General features: G+C 39.5%; 1 protein-coding gene across 1 annotated transcript in view; it reads left to right on the top strand.

The window, feature by feature from the left end:
• Positions 1–2,067: 2,067 nt before the first annotated feature.
• The window catches only part of LOC112488404 (hemicentin-2-like), a gene marked incomplete at its 3' end in the record, with an annotated part of 12,367 nt that continues 507 nt past the window's right edge, over positions 2,068–13,927 (top strand). Inside the window, exons 1-10 of the mRNA XM_025064511.1 lie at positions 2,068–2,271; positions 3,729–4,001; positions 4,081–4,404; positions 4,738–4,956; positions 5,440–5,667; positions 5,750–6,013; positions 9,132–9,389; positions 10,680–10,841; positions 11,019–11,240; positions 12,448–12,690. Of these exons, the coding sequence (XP_024920279.1) occupies positions 2,151–2,271; positions 3,729–4,001; positions 4,081–4,404; positions 4,738–4,956; positions 5,440–5,667; positions 5,750–6,013; positions 9,132–9,389; positions 10,680–10,841; positions 11,019–11,240; positions 12,448–12,690 (2,314 nt within the window). The remainder of the gene's footprint in view (positions 2,272–3,728; positions 4,002–4,080; positions 4,405–4,737; positions 4,957–5,439; positions 5,668–5,749; positions 6,014–9,131; positions 9,390–10,679; positions 10,842–11,018; positions 11,241–12,447; positions 12,691–13,927) is intronic.

Consider the following 13,927-nt stretch of genomic DNA (forward strand, 5'->3'; position numbering starts at 1 on the left):
TGTGTTTTTTTTTTGTGTGCAGGGAGGGTTGTATCAACACGAGTAGAATTTTAATGCTTGTTGTCTTAACTGCAGCCTCCCCTGTTTTGTCTCAAAAGACCTGCCTGGTCCTTTATCGCTCTCTTGTCTTCTCCTCCTACTCCCACCTGACGGGCTTTTTAATAACCCTTGACTCCAGCTGGGTCAAAGACAACTTGCTGCGTACAGCTGTTTATTGTCTTCCGTCTCAATTCCCTGCATGATCAGCTTCTTTTTTTCTTTTTTTTTTTCCCCTCAGTCTTCACATTGTCTGTTTCCTCTCTGCAAAGTTGGGCATTCCGTGGAAAGTTCCCAAGAATTTCCTCGTTATAAAAAACCGATCCGTCATAAATATTCCTGTAATCCTACCGTTTTACAGGAATCCCTCGGTGGAAAGGAACACCTTACATGTAGTAGAAACAGAAAGCAACAACGTTTGAGGAAATTCCCGCCTCGAACTGAATCTTTTGTTTGACGTTCCTCCGTTTGTTTTTGAACTATGCTTAGAACGTGGCATGAGATTTTCAGTGATACGAGTTGCGCTTCAAATGAAAATCGGTCGAAACAATCTGGAGCCGTTAGCACACCATCTGTTTTGAAATGTGGGAGTGCGGAATAGAAACCGAGTGCTGCTGACCTCAAAGCGTGGGTGTCGAACAGCCCTCCACGCTGCATGAATATGAATAATTTCTGACGTCCGTGACTAATGTGATAGGTGGTAAATAACTGGACGCTCGCTGCTATTGTGGTGACTCTAGACCAGTGGTTCTTAATAATGTTCTGTCATCCTCCCCCCCTTGGGAACAGAAATGTTTTCACGCCTCCGACCTCCCCCCCCCCCCCCCCCCTTGCTCCTTATAAGCTCCTTATTGTGAAGCAATAAGAATGACACGTCAAATTGATAGCATAAACTGTACTCAACGCTAGCTACTTTCGAAGGTAACTTTGACTGATGGTATACTACCACAGATTTATGGTTGTATTCAAATATTATACTTAAAACCGCAGCGGTTACGTTATCTTTGCTAACACGTCAACTGCCTTTTGTTTTTGTTTTTTTTTTTGCATACATAACTGTGATGCTACATACAGTGGCTAATATACGCTATATTAGATGACTGTTCCATAGTGTAGCGGTTAGCACGCCTGCCTCATTATCGGACATCTGACAATGCTAACGCTTGATATGCTAGTGCACTGGTGCTATTATGTTACGTGCCCATGGCCTGGTGGTAAAAGAACCAGGTTGGTAACTCCACTGCTCCCCAGGGATGGATTTAATGTGCTACATACTTTAGTTGACATTTGTTTTTACTAGAAAGCAAAGACAGTGAATATTTACCCAATACTCAGATATTGGTGATAGTACTCTATTAGTGAATATACAAATAAAAATACTTGTTCTCGTATTGGTTTGTATAAGGCAACCCTAGCAATCACCCTGAATCAGTGATTCTCAAATAGTGGGGCGGGCCCCCTGGGGGGCCGTGAGGGGCTTCTTATGGAATTTCGGCACACTGGACATAAGTGTACCACTGCTGTAATGCTTAAACGGTAACAGGCCTCCAGTCACTAGGTGGCAGCAACTCATACTCCAAAAATGTCTGACAGAAAATAATTGAGAACCACTGTTTCTCGTTACACTTTTTTTTGGCCTTTTGACATTTATTTTTACATGAACAGTAAACCGGCTTACAATGTGAATTAGAGTTGAGCGTCACCTACAGGCCAGGGAAATGGAGCTACTGGATACTCAATGCCAACCAACAGAGAATACATAATAATTTAAAGAAACCACCTAGGCGACTTAAAAAAAAAAAAAGAAAAATTTTTTTTTTTTTTTCCTAATGTCATTGTTTAACAACAATGTGCCCGGATATAATATTTGGTCAGTTCTGAGTTCCTTCAGAACAGCTGCATGAATGTGTGTGTTTAGAGAGAGAGAGTATGAAAGAGAGAGTGAGAGGAGTTAGGGGGGGGACCGGTGGGGGGCAAGACGGCAAGAAAAAAACAGAGAGAGTGAGAGAGAGAGAGAGAGAGAGAGCTGTACATCTCTGCCTGTGTTGCTTGCAGTTCATTGGTTCAATCGCCACTAAGCGAGGATCATCCGACCGAGCTGCAGAGGCAGAGGCATGCCGTGCCTGGTGGAGCAGAGCTGGAGGAAAAAATCAACGGGACGTAGTTGGACATATCAGAGAACCAGTGCGTCAAATGTTTCACTTCTGCTGGGATTGATTTGTCTGGCTGAGACCGGTAAGATTGTTGGTGTTATGCCTTAACAACGTCAACCAGGGAAAGAAGGTTGTTGTTATTCCTTAACAACGTCAACCAGGGAAAGAAGCATTGGTACATATATGTATATATATTTATATATTTGTTTATTTTATGTTTTTTTGTTATTCTTTACTCTGCTTTTCTTTTTGGGTATGCCCCCAAAAACTGCGAGTTTAAGTTTCGGCAGGGGGAAAATATTGGATCAAACATTTAAAAAAAAAAAAGCATGGTTATTTAACTTCCTATCTGGGTGAAGTAATCTGGAGGAAAATCATCACATCCTGTCAGCGTTAATCGGGTTGAAAGTGAAAGTCGAACGTGGACGACTGGTGCACTTCACATCTACTGTAAGGACGTGTCACAAGGAAGTCCTGCTGCAAATTAGTTTATATTGACAATGATTGCTACATTCTGGTTTTATTTTTATTTTTTTTAACCATTGTATATTATGAAAAAATATATAAACAATAAAAACTTGTTTAGCATCAGGTAATAAGTAAAACAGGAATAATCTAAGGTATTGAATTCTTTCTGTACCAATTGACCCATGGATATAGAAGACACCAGAGGACAAAATGAGTCCAGAAGTTGTCTTAACACCTTTGTACACCAATCGGTATATTTTGACCAAAGGATATCTGACAAACTTGGATGCTCCATTGCAGTCACTCCTTCTGCATGGTGAGTTCTCAGACAATGAAATTGGATTGAACTGAAATTGATTATTATTTGATTGATTATAAAAACTTTTAATTTCTTAGGTTAAGAAAGCTTTACTACATGCTTTTTAAGCTCCCGTGGGCCACACGAAATGGCTTGGGGGGGCCGCATTTGGGCCCCGGGCCTTGAGTTTGACACGTATGATCTGGGACATAAAAACATCACAAGAGTGTGACTTATGCTTGGTAGCCATAATGAAGGGTGAAAAGTTCCCAAAATAACACACAAATAACAAAACAAAAATGACTGTAGCACCATCCAATGTTTGCAGTAAGCTAGTTCCTGGTCAAACTTGACGAGTTTAAACGCCATACGATGCGTGGAACGGGACTTTCTTAATACATTTATGAGAGATGGGGATGTAACCACGAAACGTCGTACAGTATGTCGAGAACTTCATAAACCGAAGATGCCCTGAAGTCCTGGAACCTACTATAAGGCCGCCAAATGCCTATAGTTTCCCAGCGCCATAGGTTGGAAATCAAGTCATCGGCAGATTCCTATTCCATCTGTAGTTTCCTATCCCTTCTTAGAATCACCCGATACCGATTTGTTTGTTCTGTTTTACTACACACACCAGAGTGGAGAGAGAACAGGTAGTTAGTTGGGAGGTCTGTAATATCTCAGAAGAAATTCACACTCTCACATTCTTTGGCTGCACTTGACCAACTCCCTGGCTAGAAACGCTGTGTGGTTTGTGTACCCCTGTGCTGTAGGTGTCAGCGCCTGTCCTGTTGAGCTGAGCCCGCCAAGTGTTGTGTTGAGACATGGAGGCTCAGTGTCAACTAACTGCAGCACGTCAGAAGTCGAGTTCAGAGGAATCGGCTGGGAGGCCTCAACCGGAAAAAGACAACAAGTGCGAGACAACCATGTGACCTGGACCGTAGAGAACCTTACGGATTGGAAAATCGATCCCTTATGCTATTTCAATCCATCCCCAGGTTCTACAAAGAAGCAATGCTTTTTAAAGCTACGGGTTGTTCTTTACCGTAAGTCTTCCTTCGTTCATTGCAGAGCTGACCGACACTGCTTGACGCCGACCGACTGACTCACTTTCTTTTCTTCCAGAATTTCCCCAAAACATTCACCTTCGGGTCAACGTAAGTGATAACGAGATGATAGAAGATAGAAGTTATCGCTTCGAATGCTTCATCCCCAAAGTAGCTCCAGTGCAAAATCTCACGGTCTGGTGGTACAAAGGAGACACGTTGAGCGATGTACAGACTCTTAATAACACCGTCAGGGAACCGTTGGACGTGAAATTCCACTACACTCTTACTCCCAAGAGACACGACGATGGAGTCTCAATCCAGTGCAAAGCACAGATGGACCTGGGTCCAGATGGACCAATGCTTGAAGCGTCATCTCGGCCCATTAATGTTACACTTAAGTGTAAGTATCATCATTCATTTCAATATTAAAAAAGGCTAAAATGCTTTTGTCGTTTTCTACGCCATCTATTGGGGAATCGGGGTATTGCAGGGAAAAGACAGCGGTATAATGATAATGTAGGTAAATTATATAATTTGGAATAGATCCACATCTGGCCCCCGGGCCTTAGTTTGCTCATGCCTGGTTTAGCCTATAAGCTTGCAGAGTGTGATAAGGTTAATGAAACACATTAGACATAATTAGACATAAATTTACATTCATGTCAAAATAAATAAGTTCACGACTCACCATGCCTGGGCAAAACTGAAATTGTACCCTTTCTTCCTTTGTCAGATGGACCAGACATTTTTTGTGAAAACATTTTCCTGGAAGGGGAAACACTTAAGAATTACTGTTCCGTGCAAGGAAATCCTGCCCCCTCGGTGACATGGAAAAAAGATGGACAGCTAATAGATTCGAATGTCCCACTCACCAGGAAGGACACAGGAAAATACAACATGGAAGTCAATGGATTATTCAATGTCACACAAGAAATCATGGTTCACGTTGCGTGTGAGTAACGTTCAGCTTTTTCAGCATGATGTCAAAGATTTTTGGTGGACCAGAGGTAGATTTGACCTTATTGGGGCAGCTCTACTGGTTTTCAACAAAATGTGGCTGTTTTGTACTTGTTACATCAGTAGACAACGGGTGTAAATTGAGCTAGTAGTGACACAAAAACGATCAAAGACAAAGGGATGTACGTAGATGTGTTACAAAGCCGAGAAAGAACAGACAAGGGAGAACTCTCCCGGTTACCAGGATCTAATGTAAGACTGGACTGACGGTCGAGCGCAGTCAGCGAGATTAGAAAATGTATATGTGGAAACTTTGTTTGTTCAGGAGACCTAAAAAGGAAGCAGCACCAGGAGTTGTAGTTTTTTAACAGAATAAGAATGTGATACAGGACGATATCATTTTGGTCAGGTGTACCTAAGCGACAAAAGTGTATGAATGATTTATTCAACACTCCTGTTTTTTGTTTTTTTTTCGCAGATGGACCAGAACTAGATTGTCCAAGTACATATACCGCTCCAGAGTTCTCTGTTAACAACATGTCATGCACTGTGGCTGGCTTTCCAACGCCTGTCGTGACTTGGTACAAAGAATACGACGATGTGGAGCTTCCAGAGATACTAACTAGAAGAGATTCGGGGCAATACACAATCCATGCCGTGAACAACGTCTCCTCTGTTAATGTGACTGTGGAACTTATTGTGAATTGTAGGTAAATTTATTTGTATAACATGGGGATGGATCTGTGAGGTTCCTTTGGTTTAGTATGTGATAAATCTGTTGTCCGTAGATTCACCAACACCTATAGAAGAGCTGGAAGACACTGAGGTGGAGTTTGAGTCAACCGCGTGGTTGAAATGCTCTTCCATGGGACACCCACGACCAACGTACTCCTGGACTTACTATCGGACCACCAATGTAGTGGAACAAAATGAAGACGGAGTTTCTCGTCTGCTCATCTACAACGCTACCGCTTTCAACAAGGGCCTCTACACGTGCCAGGCCCAAAACCAAGGAGGGTTTGTCAATAAAACAGTGCGTGTCAACGTGAAAGGTAAGGTGATCTGTTAGTTCGTCGACTTGCATGCAGAGGTGTGGACTCGAGTCGCATGACTTGGACTCGAGTCAGACTCGAGTCATCAATTTGATGACTTTAGACTCGACTTGACAAAAGGTAAAGAGACTTGCAACTCGACTTGGACTTTAACGTCAATGACTCGTGACTTCACTTGGACTTGGGCCCTTTGACTCGACAAGACTTGATAATTTCTCCAAAACCCAAAGTGTTTATTTTTGTTTAAAAGGACTCGAAAGGACTCGAAACAGAAACGGCAGGACTTGGGAGTTGACTTGACACTTTTCAGTTCTGACTTGGACTTGGACTCGGACGTTGCCTGTCTTGACTTGAGACTTGACTCGGACTTGAGTGCAAAGACTTGAGACTTACTTGTGACTAGCAAAGCAATGACTTGGTCCCACCTTTGCTTGCATGTACCCGATTGAATCTTGTGTTGTGCGATGGACAATATGCTACAATGGAATAACAACTCAAAACAGGGACGGAACAGAAAAACACATTTACTGTTTACATACCATATTTTCATCATCAGCATTCAACACATCAACCCAGTGGCGGATGATGAAAAATTTTTCTAGGTGCGCAGGAGACCGTTTCGCTGTGAGATAACTAATTTTTTAATGCCAGTATCAAAAAGTTGAGGAATTCTTAGACAAAAACGTAAACAGGACATTCCATAAACACACGTTTAAAATTCAAAAGTAAACATCTAAAAAAGTTATTTAATCATGTACATACACATTTTTTACAATCAAGGCTGTTGAGTAATACGCCAGTGACCCCTTGTGGCAAAGCTGCACAGCTATTCATATGAAAAGGTGCAGCTATCCATTTGGTCAACAAAATATTCGGCTTGGGATGGCAAATTATTTGCCCTTAAGTTATCAGATTCAACGACAGTGACTGTATACATTTTGTTGCTATGCGCGTATCTCATGTCAGCGACAACACGAACCCCCAAAATATGATGATTTATATTTGGTAAATGTATGCCTCATTTTAAAGACACTCAAAAATGTTATAAAAAATGTTTATATATAAAAAAAAAAAATCCAATTCAATACCAGTAGTGCCAGTAGTGGTCGTGGACAAGCAAATCTTTTATCATTAGCTACACGAATTAGCATGATAAATACATGTGTGAAACACAATGAAAATAAATAAATCTATAGTATAGAGTAGATAATATAGATAATATATGTATTGAAAGTGATTTTAAGTTGATTAAAATTGCATTTAAATAACGTGATATAATTAACCTAAAGTTTAAGTTAGCCTAAAGACCCTTCTGTTCCATTTACAATTTTTCAATCGCCATTATTCTCCTGTGTGACGTATGCGCGGGTGGGCGGGGTCAGATATCCGTTCGGAGCATGGAACCATAAACTTCTAGCCTAGCTTTCCTCCGGGACGGACCGCTCCAGCATAGTGTTATGCAGCTGGTGTGAAGGAGGAGGAGACTGAGGGCTGGTATAACGGAAAACTTTGACAGCTGTTCAGAACAAGAAGTAACGCCGGTTTAAAAAGTTTCAAATCATTATACCGTTTATTAACTCTGGACCTGGATTCCAATGACGGAGTTGAACGCTGTTCGTCTGCTCTCAGCGGTTTTAACGTTTGAGCTGCTGTCAGTCTGTAACGGGGCTCAGTCGAGTAAGTTTGTGTTTACTCTTTTTTTCTATATAATATAAAATGGCTTCATCCTGTTTATGCTCACAGTTGTTGTATGTTTCGCGCACACCACACACCTCATTAAACAGACCTACAGTTACTTAACTGTGTTGTTTAAAATAACCTCGGTTGGGACGAGAGACTGGAAAATCTGACCTGGTGACTCACTTCACAGTACCATCAAAACTATTTTTAAAAGTATCTCACTAAACACTAGTTATCTTTATCGTGAAAATACCGTATAACCTATGTATATAAGATAATTAAATATAACCTAGTGTTTCTATCCCCATTTAATGTGTTATGTTATGTCATGTTATTTAACAGTTAGTGTTAACGCTGTTCTTTTAAAATCACAGTGAATCACAGTACCATCAAAACTATTTTTAAAAGTATCTCACTAAACACTAGTTATCTTTATCGTGAAAATACCGTATAACCTATGTATATAAGATAATTAAATATAACCTAGTGTTTCTATCCCCATTTAATGTGTTATGTTATGTCATGTTATTTAACAGTTAGTGTTAACGCTGTTCTTTTAAAATCACAGTGAATCAAGGTTATGGGATGGCTGTCTTATGTTATTTATGTTGCGGTATTGTTATATTTTACAATAAATAAAAGAGTAGTCTGTACTTTGGACCACAATAACCTGCCAAATCAAATGGAAGTCACATAAACCAGTGGTCTGGGAACATTTCTCAGTCATACGAAACCCACCAGGATTTTTATCTCCAAGGTGGATGCTGCTCAACGGCACAATCAGTCTTGCGAAATCATTCTTCAAGACAGGCTGCATAAATGACACTGTGTGTGTTACTAATGTCAGCACTGTAATGCTGTTCTGAAATTACAGGAACTCAAGAGAGGAAAGAAAAAAAAACAAATTCCTAAGTGCACATGTAGTGCAGTTTCCTTTGGGAGGGGTATATCCTTCCTGAGATTTTTTGTTTTTGTTGCCACATCTAGCATTGAATCCTAAAAACACCTTTTGTTCTACAAGTGCGACTCTTTCTACACCGCGCAGAAATAAGGCTAAACAGACGGAACACTAAGAATAAGTTGTTTGATGAAAAATTTGAATTCTCATATTAATAATAAAAAAAACAAGTATTTTTTAAATATTTTGTCATCACAATAATTTAGAACCTAGCTTAAAAAAACTAAAAAAAAACAAAGCAGTCAAACAGTTTATAGTTTTTTCCATTGTAATTTAGCTAACAAATTCGCAATTCCCCTGCTCTTAATATCGGATTTTTGGCGTAATGTGAATTGCACCTTACTTTTTCCTTCAGCTCATGTGAAATTCTGACGCATCTCGTATAATATTGATAAAACATTTCCACGTTACACGTAGCTTTGTGTGCGGACTAAATGAGATGTTGGTGACAAATAATCCGACTCGTTTATTGTTTTACAGGTGTCACAACAGAATGTCCCATTGACATCACCCCAGAGAGGATGATAACATCCTACGACAGCAGCTCAGTGGTTTCGTGTACACCAAAACCTTCCGCTCAATTAAATCTCAAAGAAATATATTGGGAAGACAAGAGCTATTTCAGATGGGGGGACAATCATTGGCATCACACCGGGGAATGGGACCCTCAGCCTGTTTGCTTTGCCATATTTTGGGGCTTGGAAAGATGCAAGAAACCCTTAAACCTCACCATTTACAGTATGTATTTTAACCTTCTGACACCCTTTAAGTCAAAAAACAATCTTCTAATGTGTGGTTATGTGAAGTGTTGACAAATAGTACGTACAGTACAGTGTTCCCTCTCTAGATCACGGTTCTCCTTTCGCTCGCTCGGTACATCGCAGATTTTAAAAAAAAAAAATCTGATCTTGATATATAGCAAAAAATAAACTAAAAGACATTATAAAATAATTATACGTACGAAATATGAAAGTTTTGGATTTAAAAATGTGGATTCTTGGTTTGAGATTGAGGCGAAATATTTCATGGTTTCAAGACCTACTGCGAATTGGGAAAAAATCGCATATATGCACAGTAGAGTTGTAGAATGGCGACGCGAGGGAGTGGCCGACAGACGAGGGGAGATGCTGAGAGATGCTACGATGCATGAGCCAATCAGCTTGTGGGACAGAAGAGCATGCTCAGTTAGCCAATAGTACACCGAGTATGCACTGTATTAGCCAATAGTGTGCTGTGTACGATCACGTCCAGGTAAACAAAGCTACCAGCGATCGTTCGCAAATGCGCTTATCTCAATTTCAAAACAAGAACACACATTTTTAAAGCCAAAAAAAAAAAAGATCGGATTAAAGAAAAGAAAATCTGCGATGCACTGAGGGAGCGAAAGGAGAGCCGCGATATAAAAAAAGGAACCACGGTACATGTAATCTTAGATAATAATAACAACAATAATAATTTGAACTTGATTGATCTCATATTTGTGAAATGCTTATGACAGCATATATATGTCCATACAGTATATATATATACATATATATGTACATATATACATATATATTTATATATATGTACATATATACTTATATATATGTACATATATATTTATATATATGTACATATATATTTATATATATGTACATATATATTTATATATATGTACATATATATATATATATAAAAGGTTACCGGCAGTATGTTTGTATTAAAGGTAGATGCAGGTTACCTGCAGTATGTTTGTATTAAAGGTAGATGCAGCTGTGAATTTACTATGGGTTTACGTAGCATACGTTATATTATGTATTTTTCTCAACGTACGCTTCGGTCTGTAGCAAACGAGACTGAAATTGAATGAAGAAAGATGTTATTCATAAAATCATCGCCAGAATTAAAGTGAACCTACATTTTGTGTCAACAATAATTCACGTTTTAAATGACCTTTGTGTCAACACGTGACATTCCTGACAACTGCACTTCCTTCAAATTGAGTTTTAATGCCTTGACTTTTTTTTTATATATACAAATATGTAGAAAAACCAGCCAGTGTATCCATTCAACCCTTACATAACACAAACCCTTTGAAAGAGGAGGAAGAGCTCCAGCTGCAGTGCAACATAAACAGCGTTGCTCCTGCGCAGAACCTGTACGTGCGCTGGTATCACGGAAACACCACACTGGAACCCCTGATCCAAGGTAGGCCTATCGAGTGTTGAAGTTTGTATTTTAGCGATTTTAATCATTATCTATCTAAGCTTAGAACTAAAAAGACTTTGGTATAAGTGACTGTAATAGAAAGAGAAAAAGTCGTCCTGTCTTTGATAGCTGACACAGTTGGAATGATTGAATGTTTTTTGTCCTTTTTTTTTGTAGGCTCACATTCGTTCTGGGTGGCCGGCTGTCTGCCCGGGAACGGCACAAATTGCACCATTGGTGAAACCAAGAGTCCGCTCAACGTGTCGACGACCGTCACAATCAAACTGAATAGGACGCACAGTAAAGCAATGTTCAGATGTGAGGCCCACCTGGACCTGGGAGCTGACGGACCACGGCTTACTCCAGAAGTGTCTGATCCTCTCAACATCACTGTCCACTGTAAGATGGCATTTCCACATTTGCGCTTTTGTGCCCCACTTGTTGACCTTCATTGTACAGCTTTTCAAGGAAAGCCTTGATTTTCCTGTGTTATCAGTAGCTGGTACTACAGATCTGTTAAGTTCTTGTAAATGAGAACAATGTGACAGGAAACCACCGGTGACGGTCCGTAGGTCATTTGGCACCGGGCCGCAGTGGGGCACAGTGGAAAAAAATGTACTTCAGTTTTACTAATTTACTTCATTCAAGAAGAATCCAGTCATATCCCTTTACACCATCTTACGATCTGAAAGACGTTTTGTTTTGAATTTAATGATGCTTCAACAGCAGCGCAGTATTACTGGTCCACAGTAATGGCTGATTCAGGATACTATACGAACAAACATGCCAAAATATTTGGTCTATGAACAATTAAATATAAAAAAAGAGCAGTATTCCCTCCTCGCAGTAGTACAGTGGAACCTCGAGATACGAGCGTCCCGACGTACGAGTATTCCGAGATACATGTGTACGAGTATTCCGTTTAGAGCAATTTTTTGCTTTGAGATACGAGTAAAGACTCAAGATACGAGCACGCGTACAGACGCCGACGCTAGGTGGCCGAGCACTCGGAGCTGACCACGGCGCTTCACTCGTTCACTTCACATGTTCGTCGACTTCCGTACGCATCTCCCGTGAGTCTTCCGTATTGTTTGCGTTATCTACGTGATTTTCTCTCTATTTTGTGCATTATCCTTCATAATAGTGATGAGTCCTAAGAAAGTGAGTGGTAAGGATGGTAGAGAGAAGAAGATGAAATTGTTGATAAATATGAGAATGGTGCCCGCTAAAGATAGAATAGAAATCGAAAAAAGCAACAAAAAAAAACAACAAAAAAAAATAGATTAGTTAGAGGGCCGGAACAGATTAATTTTTTTTCTATTATTTCTTATGGGAAAAAAATGATTTGAGATACGAGCAGCTCGGTCCTGGAACGGATTATGCTCGTATCTCGAGGTTCCACTGTAGTTAAATAATTTTTTGTACATCTCAGCTTAAAAATGTATCAAATCAATATAAAAATAATCGACAACCAGCAAACAGTAAAGCAGCGTTGCTGTGTACCAGCCTGTGCAGCCTTTTCGTAGGTTGTCTCCATTTTTTTTTTTTTTCCCCCACTTTCGACTAACATTGCTGTGTTTGCCTTTCATTTGATCTGTGTCCACAGATAAGCCCATCATAGACACCACAAAGCTTCCAAACAAGGTCCCAGTATTTAGGGGTTATCCAGAGGAGCTGGTCTGTGACGCCGAGGGTCACCCTCCTCCCAAAATCCAGTGGCTGCTCAGTCCGGGCGATGTCCCTCACGTGTTGGGCAAAAAGCTAAACGTGTCTGAAGCAGGTTCCTACATCTGTATCGCAACCAACGACGTTGCCTCCACGTTGCATGTGGTAGAAGTGGTTTTAAAAGGTAACTATTCGAAATGCACAACAGTTTTTTTTTTTTCCCTCAAAGGCGTTTGTTGTAACAATACAGAAAATGATTATTTGATTATTGCAGTACATAACGACTACCCAGAGGTGGGAAAAATGCTAGAAAATGTAATTAGGTAAAAGTATCTTTACTTTGCTTAAGTTCTACTCAAGTAAAAATAATATCTAAAAATCTAAAAAAAAAAAAACTTAATTTAAAATTCATTTTGAGAAAAAGTTACTTAGTAATTTTAAAGTACTTGATGCAAAAAGGACCAGTCATAAATCCAATCTGCTTCACATGATGAAGTTATTACATTTGTAAACAAAGAGCTGGCTGAGATATGGCCAAGGATTTCCTTCTCTCTCTCTGCTTGACATTCCTCAACCTCCATTTTGTGTTTCAATGTTCTCTGGCTACATTAAAATAGTGGGTAATCTCTGCGCACGCAATTTCCTTTCAGTCAACGCATATTGTTTTTTCCCCCTCGTTTAATTTTGACTCAGTACCGGGTTCTTTTCAAATGTAGTGAAGTAAAATACTTGAGTCCAAATGTACTTTTTACTTTTTTGTTTTTAAGTTACATTCGGTAACAATGCAGTGAACTGGAAGGGAGTGTTATATAGGTGGCACAACTCTATGGTTCAGATGACCATGTGCAGTGTACGTGTGAACTCCACCCAAACCACAGTGTGGAGACCAAACAGCAAAGTGCTTAGAGACAGATTTATTTTCTTATTAATGGAAGGTTCGTTAAATCCACAAGGAGAAAAAAAAAGTCTTCAAACTAACACTGCTGTCATATAGACAAAGTATCAATAAAAGTAACGATAAAATTGTTTAAAAAATATATTTAATAAACACATAAATAGCATTTAACTTCCTGTACAGGAAACACGGCCAACTCAACAGAAAGTATTTTTTTAACTGTATGGCAATACTTGCCAATACGCGCTATGGCAGGTGTTCAGACATCATTTTTCAACAAATCAGTAGTGCCATTTTTACACTTAACAGGGATTGACTTCCGTATTAGTTCAGCAAATACAGTAATACCTTAAGATACTAGAATAATCCGTTCCAGGACCGAGCTCGTAACTTGAGGTACTCGTATCTCAAATGATTTTTTTTTCCCATAAGAAATAACAGAAAAAAAATTAATCCGTTCCTGCCTATATATATTTTTTTATATATATATATATATTTATATATATTTATATATATATATTTTTTT

The sequence above is a fragment of the Cynoglossus semilaevis genome, chromosome 17, assembly GCF_000523025.1.
Source record: "Cynoglossus semilaevis isolate Cse_v1.0 chromosome 17, Cse_v1.0, whole genome shotgun sequence".
Taxonomy (NCBI): Eukaryota; Metazoa; Chordata; class Actinopteri; order Pleuronectiformes; family Cynoglossidae; genus Cynoglossus; species Cynoglossus semilaevis.